Source organism: Bidens hawaiensis, unplaced genomic scaffold (assembly GCF_021521415.1).
Source record: "Bidens hawaiensis isolate Kalapana, Puna unplaced genomic scaffold, B.hawaiensis_p1.1 tig00419376_1, whole genome shotgun sequence".
Lineage (NCBI taxonomy): Eukaryota > Viridiplantae > Streptophyta > Magnoliopsida > Asterales > Asteraceae > Bidens > Bidens hawaiensis.
This window is the reverse complement of record NW_027504840.1, coordinates 1,869,699-1,883,936: the sequence shown is the minus strand read 5'-3', so window position 1 is coordinate 1,883,936 and position 14,238 is coordinate 1,869,699. Positions and strand designations below refer to the sequence as shown.

Sequence of the window (14,238 nt, the reverse complement as noted above, 5' to 3'; positions counted from 1 at the left end):
TACACCGACAAGGTTTTTTTTTAGTATCAATATCATCTTATTATGAGGAAAGAAAAAAATACAAAATATTTTTTTAAAAATAGCTAAAAATAATTCTTTACTAGTTCTCTAGTTCTCTCTAGATCCCACCCACACATATATATATACACACATATATATATAAACGAAAGCTTATAAATCATACGTGTCAAGATATGGTCGCTCCCCCTTTTATGGAAGCCACCAGATTGCTTGATTTATAAATGGAAGCTTCTCATGCATTTGACCCGAAGTCACGGGTATGGGTCTTATCAAACCCAAATAGTCATTAAACGAGTTATAACATCTTATTAAATTAAAAATTAATCTCATCAAATATTTGATATGAAGGGAAACAGGTTAAAGGGTTAGGAGAAATATAATAATAATATATTAATATAACAGAAATTGCAATTAGATCCTTGAACTATAAGGATGGAAGCATTAAGGGTTAAAAGTTTAGTTTTGGATTAAAAAGATATATTTTTCAAAGTTGTTTTTAGTAATTAAATAAATATTTAAATAATAAATATTAAAACATTAAAATAATAATAATGATTCGTTAAATGCGATATATTGGTAAAATTTTCCGAACGTAAAACGGGTCGGGTAACAGTTAATAAAATAATAATTTAAAAATCCGAGTTGTTACACCCTTGATGTTGCTACCCCTGAAAAGAATTCAGCAGACCGTGCACAGTAACTCATCAAAGCCGAAGAACGATAACTTTGTTTTCGGTAAGATTAGTTTTATCATTCAAAAGGAGGTGACGGCCGCTTAGCTGCCTTTTTATTGTAATTGATCCTCTAGTGATTATTAATCTCACCACAATCACTTATCACATAATTATAAATGGTCTAATAAGGTTAATTTTATATAGAAAAAATCATATGCATTCTGATTCATTTGGTTAGACAGACAGACTATACCCTGTTTTGGATTGATTTTCTGATGAAGCAGAAGCGGTAAGAGGAAGATTACATTTTCGCCGGTTACTTTACTTTCTCACACTGCACTGCACTGCACTGCACTGCACTGCACTGCACTGCAGGCATCTAAATATCTTGTTGCAGGGCTAAAACATCTATTATCTCCACAAAGAGGCTCCATTTATATTCAATTCAAACATACATACACCGATGATCCTGTCCTATTATCTCCACAAAGAGTTGGGATGCATATTATAATTGAGCTTAAACATCTAAATATCAAGATGTTTATGTTTCGAGATATTCTACTAATCAGTCATCGACGGTTCCATGGTTAGGATGGTTTTTTATGGTTGACTATTTATTGGTTTAGATGTTCAATTATGGCCTTTAACTTTTGGTTTTAGGATGTATATGTTGTGTTTGTTTATTATGCCTTTATTGACTGTTCATAACACAAAAAGAAATAAAATTCAGGCCAAATTGTTTTTTTGGATTTATTAATACCGTTTGAATCGATTTATTCCGTTTTAACCGAATTGAATTTGGTTCGATTACCCCCTTTCTGAATTCGAGGGGGTATAAAAATCTCATAACCGAACAAATCGAATAAATCGTTCAACACCCCTAGCTGTGAGGTTGAATTAGACAAATAAGAAGGTTATTGTATAAAAGAACGTCATTCTAAATACACATGTAAATTTAGTCATACTTTTTGGAGATCAACAATAGAAGCGTAGTTTTATTTCTCAACTCACGTTTGCGCAAGATGTTCTCTGAGGTGAATTATTTTGAAATAGGTACTTTGTGGCAGATAATGTCTTTGATGAAATCACATTTGGGTTGCCTAGACAGAATTAAAGTTAAAGAACTTATTGCAGCTAGAAGACTTGGAAGAGCTATCACTTCGGTATTACCTTCAATTTGATTATGCATCTGTTAGGTTGATTTAAATGGGATTGCTTTAGATAAGAATCCAAACTCCTTAAGTGGTGGCTACAAACGACGCCTTGCTCTTGCTGGTAATTGACCCGCCCATTTTGCCACCATGCACTTGGTCATGTAATTTGACCACTTTTATATGCCCACCTCACTCAGGTACAAACTCCAGAATTGCCGGTACTTGATGAGCCTTTAGCTGGCCTCGGTATGGAAAATACCTTGTCATCCTTATCCTTCCTAATATTGTTTTCCCATATCTGATCTTCATATAAAAAAATACACACGTTATTACAAGTATGATACAGTTTTTTAATTATTTTAAATTCACATCATCATTGACTTTGAGTACTCTATCACTTGGAAAAACTAATGAGACCTGCTATACATTTTTAATGTAGATTGGAAAGCACGTGCGGATGTTTTTAAGCTGCTCAAGAGTTCAAAGAAAGAATTGACTATACTTGTTGTAAGCCACGACCTTAAGTTTTTTCATTGTTCTAGACATTCTGGTCACTTTTTCATCTTGAAGTTGGTCAAATGTGATATTATTGATTGGCGAAACTAATCTTCATATTCGTCATAAGATTCATGCTTACTCTTAAATACCCATGCTGATGCAAAATTTTGTTTAAGAACAGAATAATTTCCTTCTCTCACTCGGTTTTTTTATCATGCATGTTTTTCTATACATTTTGTTTCAAATTTACCTTGTTTTACCTCTCTCCCCAAGAAAATCAGCTTCAGTTGACATTCAAATTTAAAAGAAAAAAGGACCCTTTTTTTTTAATTTAAAAGCCTAATACGAAGTTTGTTATGGTTGACTTAAATGATCTAGTATAGCAAGATGTTCCACAACAAACATATTGGAACATAAAAATTTAAAACAGGATCTACTGTATAAGATTTTCTCAGCTTCTATATAAGTTATTTGGTTATATTAAATTTTACCACAGTTTTCTTTGGAAGCTTCTAGCCTGTAAGTAACTAACTGTGTTGCATGTCATTATTATGATGTTGCAAAATGTTAAGACGTGGAATTAATCAAGAAATCTATGTAATTTAGCAGTCGAAAAAAGTTTAAAAGTCAAACTGGAACATCGAATTAGAAGGAAGTCATATCCACCTGTTAGGTAGTTAAAAACGGTTATTTAACCGTCATATTCAGGGGTATAAATACCCTCCCATGTACCGACATATATTCACTCAATATAGTGTGTGTTTGCATGTGTAAATTTGTATTTCTCCTTTTTTAAGTTCTTCACGGGTTCTCTGCACAAACATGTGCAGAACCCTCTGTTGTACTTCAATCCTAATGTAAATATATGATCAACGCTCCTAGACAACACAAAATCTGCGTACTTCCCTTGTTCACCTGATCGGCTAGTAATCATACAACTTCAGCTTTTGATTTTGTTTACTCATGTGAAACATATATATTTATACCATAATAATTGCAGAGAGTTAACACCTGTACGTGGTTGACAAATCATGGAGGATGGATGTGGGTGGACTGCTGAAAGAAAAGCCCCTACCGATATTATGGCTTTCATGTCTTCCAGAGGTACTACTAATGCTTAATTAATGATTTAAACATACTTGCACACATATGGTCAAATGTTCATAATCTATGATCGAGTTGTCGACATTACCATTGAAAATGTCTAGTCACTAACACCTCACTCTAATCGTGATATAAGTCACTACGGATTACTTTATTAATCTCATTAATTCCACTATGTATCATAACCAAGATCACAGAAGTTGCATCTTTATTTTGTAAAACAAGAAAGGTTTAAAGGGTGCTTGGACTTTGAAGTTAAGTTCTAAGTTCCTTTTTGATGAATGCCCTTTTTTGTACGAATGACCAAAATACCCTTCAATCAGGAACATGTAGCTTGGCATTAATAGTTTGTTATGATGGATGAACCATGCAAAATGTGAAGATATTTACCAAAAGAACCTTTTGTTGGAGTCATGGTATGGTTCTTGTTATCGTTGTTGGAAAGTGTGAATAAAATAATTAAATAGAACTAAAAAATGATTTAAGTTAAAACATTAATTGAACTATGATGATAGTCTTCTTTTCCATTGCAACTTTATATATTTGTCTATTCTGTTTCATAAAATGAAATTTGACACCCTTGTACTTGTACGTATGCTATGTGGCACTCCATTTTTTATAACTAATCTACTTGTGGCAAGTACAATGGTTTGAACGTCTAATCACTCTTAAAACTCTTATTTAGTGAATTTCATTTTTAATAAAGTGTTTATCAGAAGCTAACATACTTCTCTTAATATATCCATGAAAATATATCTTTTTTTTAATAAACTGAAGAAACTAACCTAATACGTTTGATATAATGATTTGTTGGTATACACGGATACAACAGGTTTCCAGTCAAAGAATTAAGTCAATGCATCATATATGACATAAAACTTTCCTACACCCTTGGTCCTCTTCACTAATTAAAACTGGGATATTACCTTAGTATGATAGGAATATTTCCAGTTTTATTCATCTTTATATAAAGCAAGGAGGTCAGACGCCTTGGTGATTGACAATTACGGAAAATGCACACTTATACACCATTCATTATCATTTTTACCATATATGACGGGTAACCGGCTTTGCAATACTTTTTGATTTTGTTTTTTGTTTTTTCTAGAACGGTAGCTTTACAATACTTGATACTACCAATCCAACACACAATCACGCTTCTTTCTTGCAAGGATGAGATAACTATAGAACATCAACAACCCGTTTTTCCAGTCTCCAAAACTCCAGCACAAAATCTACACATAAATAGTAGAAAATAGAAAACTGGATGAGTAATCTATAAATACAGCTGCTACCTGCTGTTTATAACAGTCATAATACAGGTTGTTCAGGTGGTTCTGGTAACTGGTTCATGCTGAAAAAAAATTATAACCGGTTGAAATGGGTCAGGTCGGGCTGCTCCAATAACACTTTCTTGTCCAGTTGAATTGTTTTATATTTCTTATTGTGTTGATTATAATTACAAAAAATATTATTAGTTCATTACTTTGGTAATCCATATCTTTGAATAAAATGATTTAGGAGGTTGTATGCATTAAAATATTTGGGCAACTTTCAACCCGTTCCATTTTATCTAAACCTTTTTATTTGGTCCCTTGGATAAAACACAAACCAAAATGACCCGTTCATAAGTGAATGGGTTGAAATTACGATCTCCAAGTTATTATGCATTTGCACTTACAATCCGCATCAGTTTTAATCCACTGTGCTTTTCTTCCTGCTGGCTGCATGTTGAAAGGCCCGTGGGCAAACATGTTGCTGCTAATTGTTTCTTTGTCTTCGTCATCTGATGCCACTTCTTTATCATAACACATCTGCTTGACCTCATACTTATGTGACTTATTGACATGACTATCAGCTCCTTGCGGGTGGATTTTTCTCGACTTTCGGAAAACCTAAAAAGATGATAAATTTGTCATGTTCCTGTTCTAAACGCATGGGACTTAACCGAACATATTAATATGTATAAAAATTCTTTTACAAGTGTTGAGTTGCAGGTTATATGCATTTTTGTACTTCTTTTAGAAGTGTTGAGTTGCGGGTTATATGCATTAAAAACAGACAATGCTCGTCTTTCAACCTGTTCCCCTTTTAGGGCGGTTTTTTTTATTTTATTTTTTCCAGTTTAACCCGTTTGAGATCTATCACAACCTAAACCAACCCACTCATAAGTCAATGGGCTCACTAGATTACCTACCTTGGTGGGTGTTTTCTCCGTCGAATCACAAATAGTAGCATTACTTCTAAAAGCTGAAGTTGTGCTGCACCTTGATGTGAAATCAAGCTTTTTCAGCATTTTCTTCATAGCAAGAAACGCACGAGTTTCTCTTTTCACCCCTTTGTCTAATTTATCTGATCTCTTGTAGGATATGCCATTTTTCTTCGAAGTGCTGTCAGGTGTAGTCTTTTGTTCCTTCTCTTCTTTGATTGCTGGCGTTTCATAACATTCTTTCACCATATATTTGTTCTCTTTGGTATCCTTTTCTAGTTCTTTTTCAGTTAGATTTTCTAACTTGTTCAGAATCTGCGCTCCACTGGTTTCTTCCTCAACTGCTGCAGGTTTTGGTGTTATGGGGATTATAACAGAACCAAGAGTTCCAATTGCAAGAAGTCCATGAAAAGACTCTGGCTTCATTTCAACTATTTCTTCTTCGTTTACTATTTCCACTCCACGTGCTTCAAGTGCATTGGGCTGCCTGAACTGTGCAGAGTTGGTTTTTGCTTCAGGATAATGTTGTTGCTCATCAAGCTCCCATAGTGCTGAGAAACAAGAATAGGATTTCCCTGAAATTAAAGTTTTAACAAACTGAATTCCCGTCAATATGTTGTGCGTGTTTAAACGAACAATTCATATTTTTAAAATAGCATTAAGATGCTATTTAAAGAGGTACCTAATGGTAACATACCAGATAAGGACAGAGGAGTGCCTGTGGAAACATTTGTGCTTTGTTCAATGTTTTTCCTGAATCTTTTCTGCATCCAGCGTAGCGTCTGAAAATAACATAACAGAACAAAAAAGAGATAAAGTTACGATGACATCTTCATGTAACCTCTAAAGTTGGATATCGAGTTACTTACTCTCATCTTGAAGTTTGTATTATTAAACACTAGTTTAGGACTTCCTATAGTGTGAGGTTATTAAACACGCTATTTATAATGATCATGTGTGTATATAAGCAAACAACTTGCTTCCGAAATATTTAAGACACATGGGGAAAAAACATAGGGAAACACGCAAAAATCATATGATTGTGGGTTCTTATGAGGAAGACAGTTCCTACAATGCACAACAGCGTGATTAAACATGTATAAAGGTGTGAACACGTGCGTGTAAGCATTTTGATGAGATGGTGTTTCCTTTTTGTTGTATGGTTACTGTAATAAGGGTTAGTATCGAGTGACTAACGTTTTTTCGTTTATGACATCTAAAGACGATAGACCATGAAGAATATATGTTTATTTTTTATGACATCTAAAGATGATAAGACCATGAAGAATGTTTATTTTCCAAAATTATCAGGTTGGATAGTTTCCAACATGATGATACTCAGAATCTAGTATATTAGTTAGGAGTTTATAGTGGTAAGTGGTAACATAATGAAAGATGATACTATTTAATATAATATTTATCCCATCCCCTGTCAGTATAAGATGGCTATAGTTATTGATTAACATTAACTTCATTGTTTCTGCAGAAATGCAAAAACTACTATCATTGTTGGATCATGCAGGATGTTGAACAAAACAACTGAAGAATGCTGCTACAATCCCATGAAAACTGAAACAATTACATAGTTTAAGGAAAGTTCACACTGAATCTATAACAGCATGATTAACTTTTTCTGATCAAACAAACCTTCAATGAAGATGGATATAGATATTTTATTGGGGACCAGAGTTAATATCTGGATGGTTGGCCTACAGATTGTACGATTGATCACTTTAGTGATTAGTCCATATATAAAGCAAGGTTGGTTAGGGTGATAAGGTGGCAGTGGTCACGGATAAAGCGAAATATCTAAGTGTATCCATAGCAGTAAGTGCAGTTGGTTTTATGGTCACTGAAGAAACACTAAGTGACCCCGGGCAGATTATGGATAATCTGGGGGTTAAATAGATGTTTCCCACGAGGGTTATGTCCGGCAAGATGGTTCTTCTGATGACCTGCAAAACAGACACCGTGAGCTCGTCACTGAGAAGGGGGGGGTACCTCCTTGTGACCACCCTCCGGCGTGAGAATCAGATTAGATTGCTCTTGAATATAAGTGTATATTAAGAGATTGCTAGAGAAGATAAGATGTGATAAGGTAATGTAATGTAATGTGTCCATACCATTCCAAGGTGTTGGAGTATTTATAGCCGAAGGTAGGTTTCCAAGAAGGTACAGCCGGCTGAATAGTATTCCTGTTCTGCCAACTGTGGGCTACGCACATGCCATGCTGGCAGTTGGTGGGTAGGCAGCGGCTGATTGGGACCAGGCCGGCTGTGTACTATTCCTTTTCCACCAACTGCAGGCTATGCATGTGCTATGACAGGTTGGTGAGTAGGCAGCGGCTAATAGTGACAGGGGTTGGTGAGTAGGCAGCGGCTGATAGTGACCAGGTCGGCTGTGTTCTATTCCTTTGTCACAGTGAGCTGTCGCTGCTTTGGTCGGACCTTTTGTCCATACCTCGTCAGGTACAGTACAAAAGGTCCTCCAGTAGCGTACGGACTGGCTCATTTGGGCGGGAGTATTCCCGGCTTTGGGCGGGAGTGTTCCCGGTTTGCTCACTCCTTCTTCAGGTGACATTACTGAATTATTTAAGAGTTAAGTGCCTTGTGCGTGTAGCCTTGCTGCGCAGGTAGCCTTCCCTGATGGCTTGTATCCGCAGCTGCGGGAACAGGCGGGGTACTTCACCATTGGGAGGCTTTTCCTGCGGGAACAGCTTGCGTACTGCGCGTAAGGACGTCACGTCTCTGAGCATGGTGGGTCCTGCGGATCCAGTTGGTTTCTGCGCAGACGTCCCTCTTCAAGGTGAGTCTTGCGAGTTTAGCCTTTGCGCAGACGTCCCTGTTGAATGTGAGTCTTGCGGGTTCAACTGCGCAGACGTCCCTCTTTGAGGTGAGTCTTGCGGGTCCAACTGGGCTCTGCTGGGACCTACCTCTTCAAGCCCCCCAGTCCAATGTTCTTCTCATGAATTGTTAATAAGTGAGGTGAACTTTTGGACTTAAGCAAAGGGTTTTGAAAAGGGTTTAGTTTTAAGGTTTTCCATGGGGATTCTTCCCGCGGAAGTCCTAATGTCACGTGCAGAAATTCCCGACTTTTCTGCTTGATCTTTGGGTATGATGCGGGTAGGTCTGTAACCTCCTCGCAAGTCAGGAGCGTTGAGTTCCACTTGTGTAGATTCTCCATGAGGTTTTGGTAGTTTTGAACATAGTGATTAATTATGTTAAAACAACCAATTCCATCTTAGAGCTTCAAACAATCTAGTTCTCGACGTTCCCGCTATGCGGGGATGTTATTCCCGTTTCCGCAAGCATGGCCCAGAAGATCCTTCTTGGTTTCAATTCCCTGCGGAGTGCTAGGTATGTGATGGGTTTCGCCTTGACACTGTACCCGCACTCGTCTTATAGTTACTTTACTTCCAAGGTATTCCTGGCTTCAATTCCCTGCGGGTGCTAAGTATGTGAAGGGTTTTGCCTTGACACTGTACCTGCACCCGTCTTATAGTTACTTGGTTGCCGAGGTATTCTTGGCTTCAATTCCCTGCAGGTACTAAGTATGTGAAGGGTTTTGCCTTAACACTGTACTCGCACCTGTCTTATAGTTACTTGGTTGCCAAGGTAAGGGGTATAGTCCCGCTTACTTTTGAATCTTTTTGAAATTCGAAGAGTTGGTGAAAGGATAAGAACAGTCCAAACTGTTGAAACGTCGTCCGACGGTTTCTTCTGACAGTGTCAGGACGTGCAGGAAGTTATGGCGACGTGACAGTATATGGTCATTCCAGACGCTTTTTCAGGCGCGTGGGCGCGAGTTTTCGGGCGCGTGGCCGCGAAGTTTACGGCACGCGTCCTGTCAACAGCTGTTGCCAGCTTGCTTTTTCCACGTGTCATAGTTTCATTGCACCAGCGTTTTCCTCTCTCTTCCGCATTAAATTCATCGCATTCATTGCGATGAGTATATAAAGGGAAGAGAGGTTGCATCTCAACTCACAGTTTCACCTCTCTTCTTCTTCTAAACGATTTCCGGCGAATACTCTAACTTTTCTGTCGAGCATTCTTCTGAAATCGTTCTTGTTTACATTCAAAACATGTCTTCTCATGATCTTGAAGTTACTGCTGAAGAGTTGGACGTGTATTCTGAGAACCCGACGTCCACTTCTGATAGGGACGATAAGAGTACTGCTGGCGAGTGCCAGTGTGCTCTTCCCGTCGACCAGTATCAGTACATCGTCAGGAAGTTCATGCTCGAGCCTTTCGAGCCTGAGTTTCCTAAGCCACACCAGACGGTGTACGATGCCCCTAAGGGCAAAATAGGGGTGTATGCTACATTCTTTATCTATGGGAATCTCAGGTTCCCATTGACGAAGTTTGTATACCGTGTTCTGGAGAGACACGGTGTGCACCTGACGGAGGTACACCCAATGGCGATCGCAAAGATCCGCCATTTTGAATGGGTGTGCCTCATTCTGGGCGTGGAGCCCCATGTCGACCGCCTGATGACCTTCTATTCCTGGAGGTGCATCCAGGGGTGGTATACCTTGGTCACTCGGATCAAGGGTTTGAAGATCTGCGCTACCGTGCGCAGTCTTCGGTCTTGGAAGCGGGAGTTCTTCTATATCTCCGCTCGCGTCGTCCCCATAGCGATGACGTTCAAGAACGGGAGAGCTCTCCCGAACCTTCACGCCTTCAACTACGAGGAGGCGGAATGGTTCTCCAAGATTTCCCGGGTCCAGTCTCCGGTTTACCGCTTTGCGGAGTCCGGGATGGTGATGCTCGGGATGAGCCGGGTGTGGAAAGATGCTGGGGCGGAGGCGCCACAGATCCCCATCGTCCTCGAATACGGTTTGAACTCTATCCCTTACGGTATGCTCCGTCTTCTTTGCTGACTTAAAGTTTTCTTCTAACTGTTTTTCTTTTGTTTTCAGAGGGAAACGACCTACAGTCGCTCCTGCATCCGCGGGAAGCTGGTGGTCCCGCTCGGATGGGTACCCGTGCTCTTGATGAGAACGAGTTGCCCATCTTGGAGCAAACGGCGGATCGGTTTGTGGAGGTCTACCCGCCGGGCCACCCGATCATGAGCGCCACGCGGCCAGGTAAGGAGTTATTTAACCCTCGCCCTGTGAATGCTCAAACCTCTGCTGGAATTCCTCTAATTTTGTCATCTTCTGATGAGGAATCCGCAGATGGTCCTTTCTTCACGCGGAAGAAGAAGGCTGCTGGCGGGAAGGGTAAGGCGAAGGTTGCCTTCACTGCCGATCAGGGGAATCGGTCAGAGTCGGAGACCGAGAGTGAAGAGGTGGCGGAGAACCCTGGTGGTGGTGAGACAACAGTCTCGGAGGTTAAGACAGCTGCCACTGCCGCGCGACCAAGTTCTACGACGGTGACCGGCGTGAAGAGGCCGGCTCCGTCGGGTTCGTCCCCGCCGGTCAGAACCTTCAAGTTGAAGAGAACTCGTAAGTATAAATTAATCTTACCCGCAATTTCTTTCCGCCATTGTTTTTAATATCTTGTCTTCATGCAGGCGTGGATGCTACCGCATTCCAAGGTGATGCGGGGAGGAGCAGCTCTGGAGCCATGACGGTAGGTTTGGTCAACCTACCCGAGGCGATGACTCAGGCTGCTGCGCCTGTTTGCAGCATTGTTTCAGTTGCTCATCCGATTGAGGCAACTGTTCCAATTGTGACGTCTCCGCCGGCTGTCAGTGCCATATTCACTGCGTCCTTCACTGAGCCGGCGGTGAGTTTTTATGCGGGTTCGTCCGCAGCGGCGGCCACGGGTGTGAGTTCACCTCCAGTGAGTTCACCACCGGTGGTCTCTACCGCGGCGGCTTCAACCGTGCCTCCGGCACCGGCGACTACTTCGCCTCCGGCCGGTTCAGCAGGTATGTTTGGGGCTTCTAGCCAATCTCTGCCTCCTTCCCATCTGCCTGACCTCTTGGATGGATATCCGTTAGGCTCAGGTGATGGGTTCGGCGGCTACCGGCCTGTTGTCGACCCTACAGGTGCGTAGGGTTATTTTGGCCTGTTATGTTTTTTTTTTATCATCTTTTCCTAACTGCTTTTTGTTTTTGCAGTGTCGGATTCGAATGAGGTGTTTGTTCCGCGGTGGAACATCCGCCGGGGAACGACCCTTCGGACGGCTGTGGATTGCGTCGAGTGGGCGCGCCACGCCGCCCACAGTGGTGCACTGGGAGAAGCTATGTCGAGCTACCAAGAGGGTAGGCTGACAAACGAGCTTCGAATTCTCCTTGCCCGGATGCAGCTGCGCGTCGAGCTGCTTTGTCGTGAAAACGACAAGTTAAAGGCGGCTCATATCCAAGAAGTAGCTCAGGCGCGGGCTATCCGGGAGGAGAACAGGAGACTCTCCGCCGTTGCTGCGGAGAAGGAGAAGGCCTTCAAGGCCCTCGAGGTTGAAGTTCAGGCCCGTCTCGAGGCCCATTCCAAGGCTACCCAAGCTGTTAATGAACAGCTTCGGTTGGCTAAGGAAACTGCACGGAACGCAACTGAGAGGGCCACCAAGGTTGAAGCTGTTGTTGAGCCTCTACGTACTAAGAATGAGGAGCTCAAAGCCAAATTAGAGAGGCTCCAGCAGGCTCATGATGCCTTGGCCATGGAAGATGCCAAGAAGCTCCAAGAGATCTTGGACCAAAGGGGGGTGGTTGACCACACTGAGCGTAAGCTAAGGGGCGTCGAAGAGGCTGTAGCCAAAGATGTGTTGCTTGCCAACCTTACAAAGAACGAAGCCGAACGCGCCCGTAATGAAGCTCAAGCTGCCCTCCAGGAGGCTCTGGTTACCAAGGAATGGCTTCTACGAGAAGCGTTGTCGCAGGTATGCATAGCTTCATAATATCTTTACGCTTTTCTTTGTACTTAGAAAAGGTTTTGATACTTGTATTTTTGTTTTGTAGGTTGTGCATCGGGTCTTCACGGACACATCATATGACGATGCCATGAGCGCAGCCCTCAACGCTTCTCATGAGGATGGGGAAAAGGCTGGCTTCCTGCTTGGTCTAGGGTTCGTTGAGAAGGGCATCCCGCCTTCCAACTTCCCTTTATATGATGTGGATACTGAAGCTGCATATGACCAAGCAGTGAACCAGTATGCCGCCTTCCCGCACCCGGTGGTGGAGAAGGTGAACGAAGTTGCTGCTGCTGATGATGGGCTAACCATTCTCAAGACCTTCCTTGAACTGCCACAGCCAAGTGATGGTGCGGGTACAAGTGGGTTTGGAGGGAGTGGTCCTGAAGCTTGAACCTTTAGATCCTTCCCACTGTTAGGATAGGTTTATATCTTTGTATAGATTTATATTCTTGTAGGTGGGTAGATACCCGGCCATTCTTGTAACAGTTGAATTTTTATGGAATATAAATCTTTTGTGCGGGTAGGACCGTCACTCTTGCTTTATAAACGTTATACGACTTGCTCATGCATATTATAGTTTAATTTGGCACTTGTTTTGCCGCATAAACAATATATGATTCGCTTGTGCATATTTTAGTTTAACTTAGCAATTTCTTAAGTACTTTGAATAAGTTAACCTATCAACGTGGCAGATAATAGGTTAAAGTTTTGCTTCCTCTTTCGTGATTGTGCGGGTAAGACCGTCACTTGCACTTAGTAGGATGGCTAAACTTTACCTATATCTGACCTGCGTGGAGGTTTTTCTCATTTTTTCCTTGAAGATATTTTCTAAGTGTTCTGAATAAGTTAACCGTTCGACGCGTGGTTGTCAATAGGTCAAAGTTCAGTTTCCTCTATCATGATTTGTGCGGTTAGGCCCGGCACTTTCATTTAGTGGGATGACCGAACTTCACCTATGACTGACCTGCGTGAAGGTTTGCCGTTTTTTGTGTTTATGCGGGTTTTGCCGCCTTCCACACGCAACGATTTCTTCACACTTATTTATGCGGTGAAAACCAGCATATCAGTGTTTTGAATAAATTAACCGTTCAACGCGCGGTTGTCAATAGGTTAGTTCGGTGTCCTCTATCATGATTTGTGCGGTTAGGACCGGCACTTTCATTTAGTAGGATGATCAAACTTTACCTATGACTGACCTGCGTGAAGGCTTTCCTTATATTTTCTTTAGAAATTTGTCGTTTTGTGTTTATGCGGGTTTTGCCGCCTTCCACACGCAACGACTTGCTTTCCCACTTATGTATGCGGTGAAGACCGGCATATCAGTGTGGAAAGTTCATTAAGTATAAATGTAAGACCATCAGCGTCAATGTGATAAGGAGAATCATTTCCATTAGAAGTGGCTCTGGGCCTTTTCTTTTACAAGTTTGGAATTGATCTACATGCAGACTGTGTAATTGAGCTCCCTTCCATGTTCTTGGGAGTGTCATCGAGCCTTTCGAGCCGATATGCACTTGGTTCGGAATCTCGTTGTTTACGCAGTATGTAGTCTCCGACATTGAAGCTGCAGTTTTATTCGTGTTTTCCCCAACTGGGGTTCTACACGCATTAGCCTGCTCAGCGTTCATTACGCCACGAGGTGCGTCAGCGTCCCATCTTTGACAAATGCTTCGACGATGTCCTTCAAGTCTACGCATTCCTCGGTGTTGTGGCCTCTTGTCCTGTGG

General features: G+C 41.3%; 1 protein-coding gene and 1 pseudogene across 1 annotated transcript; one reads left to right on the top strand and one right to left on the bottom strand.

The window, feature by feature from the left end:
• The first annotated feature begins 363 nt into the window (after positions 1-363).
• On the top strand, positions 364-4,628 carry LOC143608492 (ABC transporter I family member 11, chloroplastic-like; annotated as a pseudogene).
• LOC143608475 (uncharacterized) lies at positions 3,544-6,811 on the bottom strand. The gene is made up of 5 exons (XM_077083502.1): positions 6,530-6,811; positions 6,358-6,442; positions 5,649-6,235; positions 5,133-5,346; positions 3,544-4,686 (listed from the first exon to the last, which is right to left on the bottom strand). Exons 1-5 carry the CDS (start codon positions 6,533-6,535, stop codon positions 4,634-4,636), a joined length of 945 nt encoding a protein of 314 aa, XP_076939617.1. The 5' UTR covers positions 6,536-6,811; the 3' UTR covers positions 3,544-4,633.
• Positions 6,812-14,238: the final 7,427 nt, after the last annotated feature.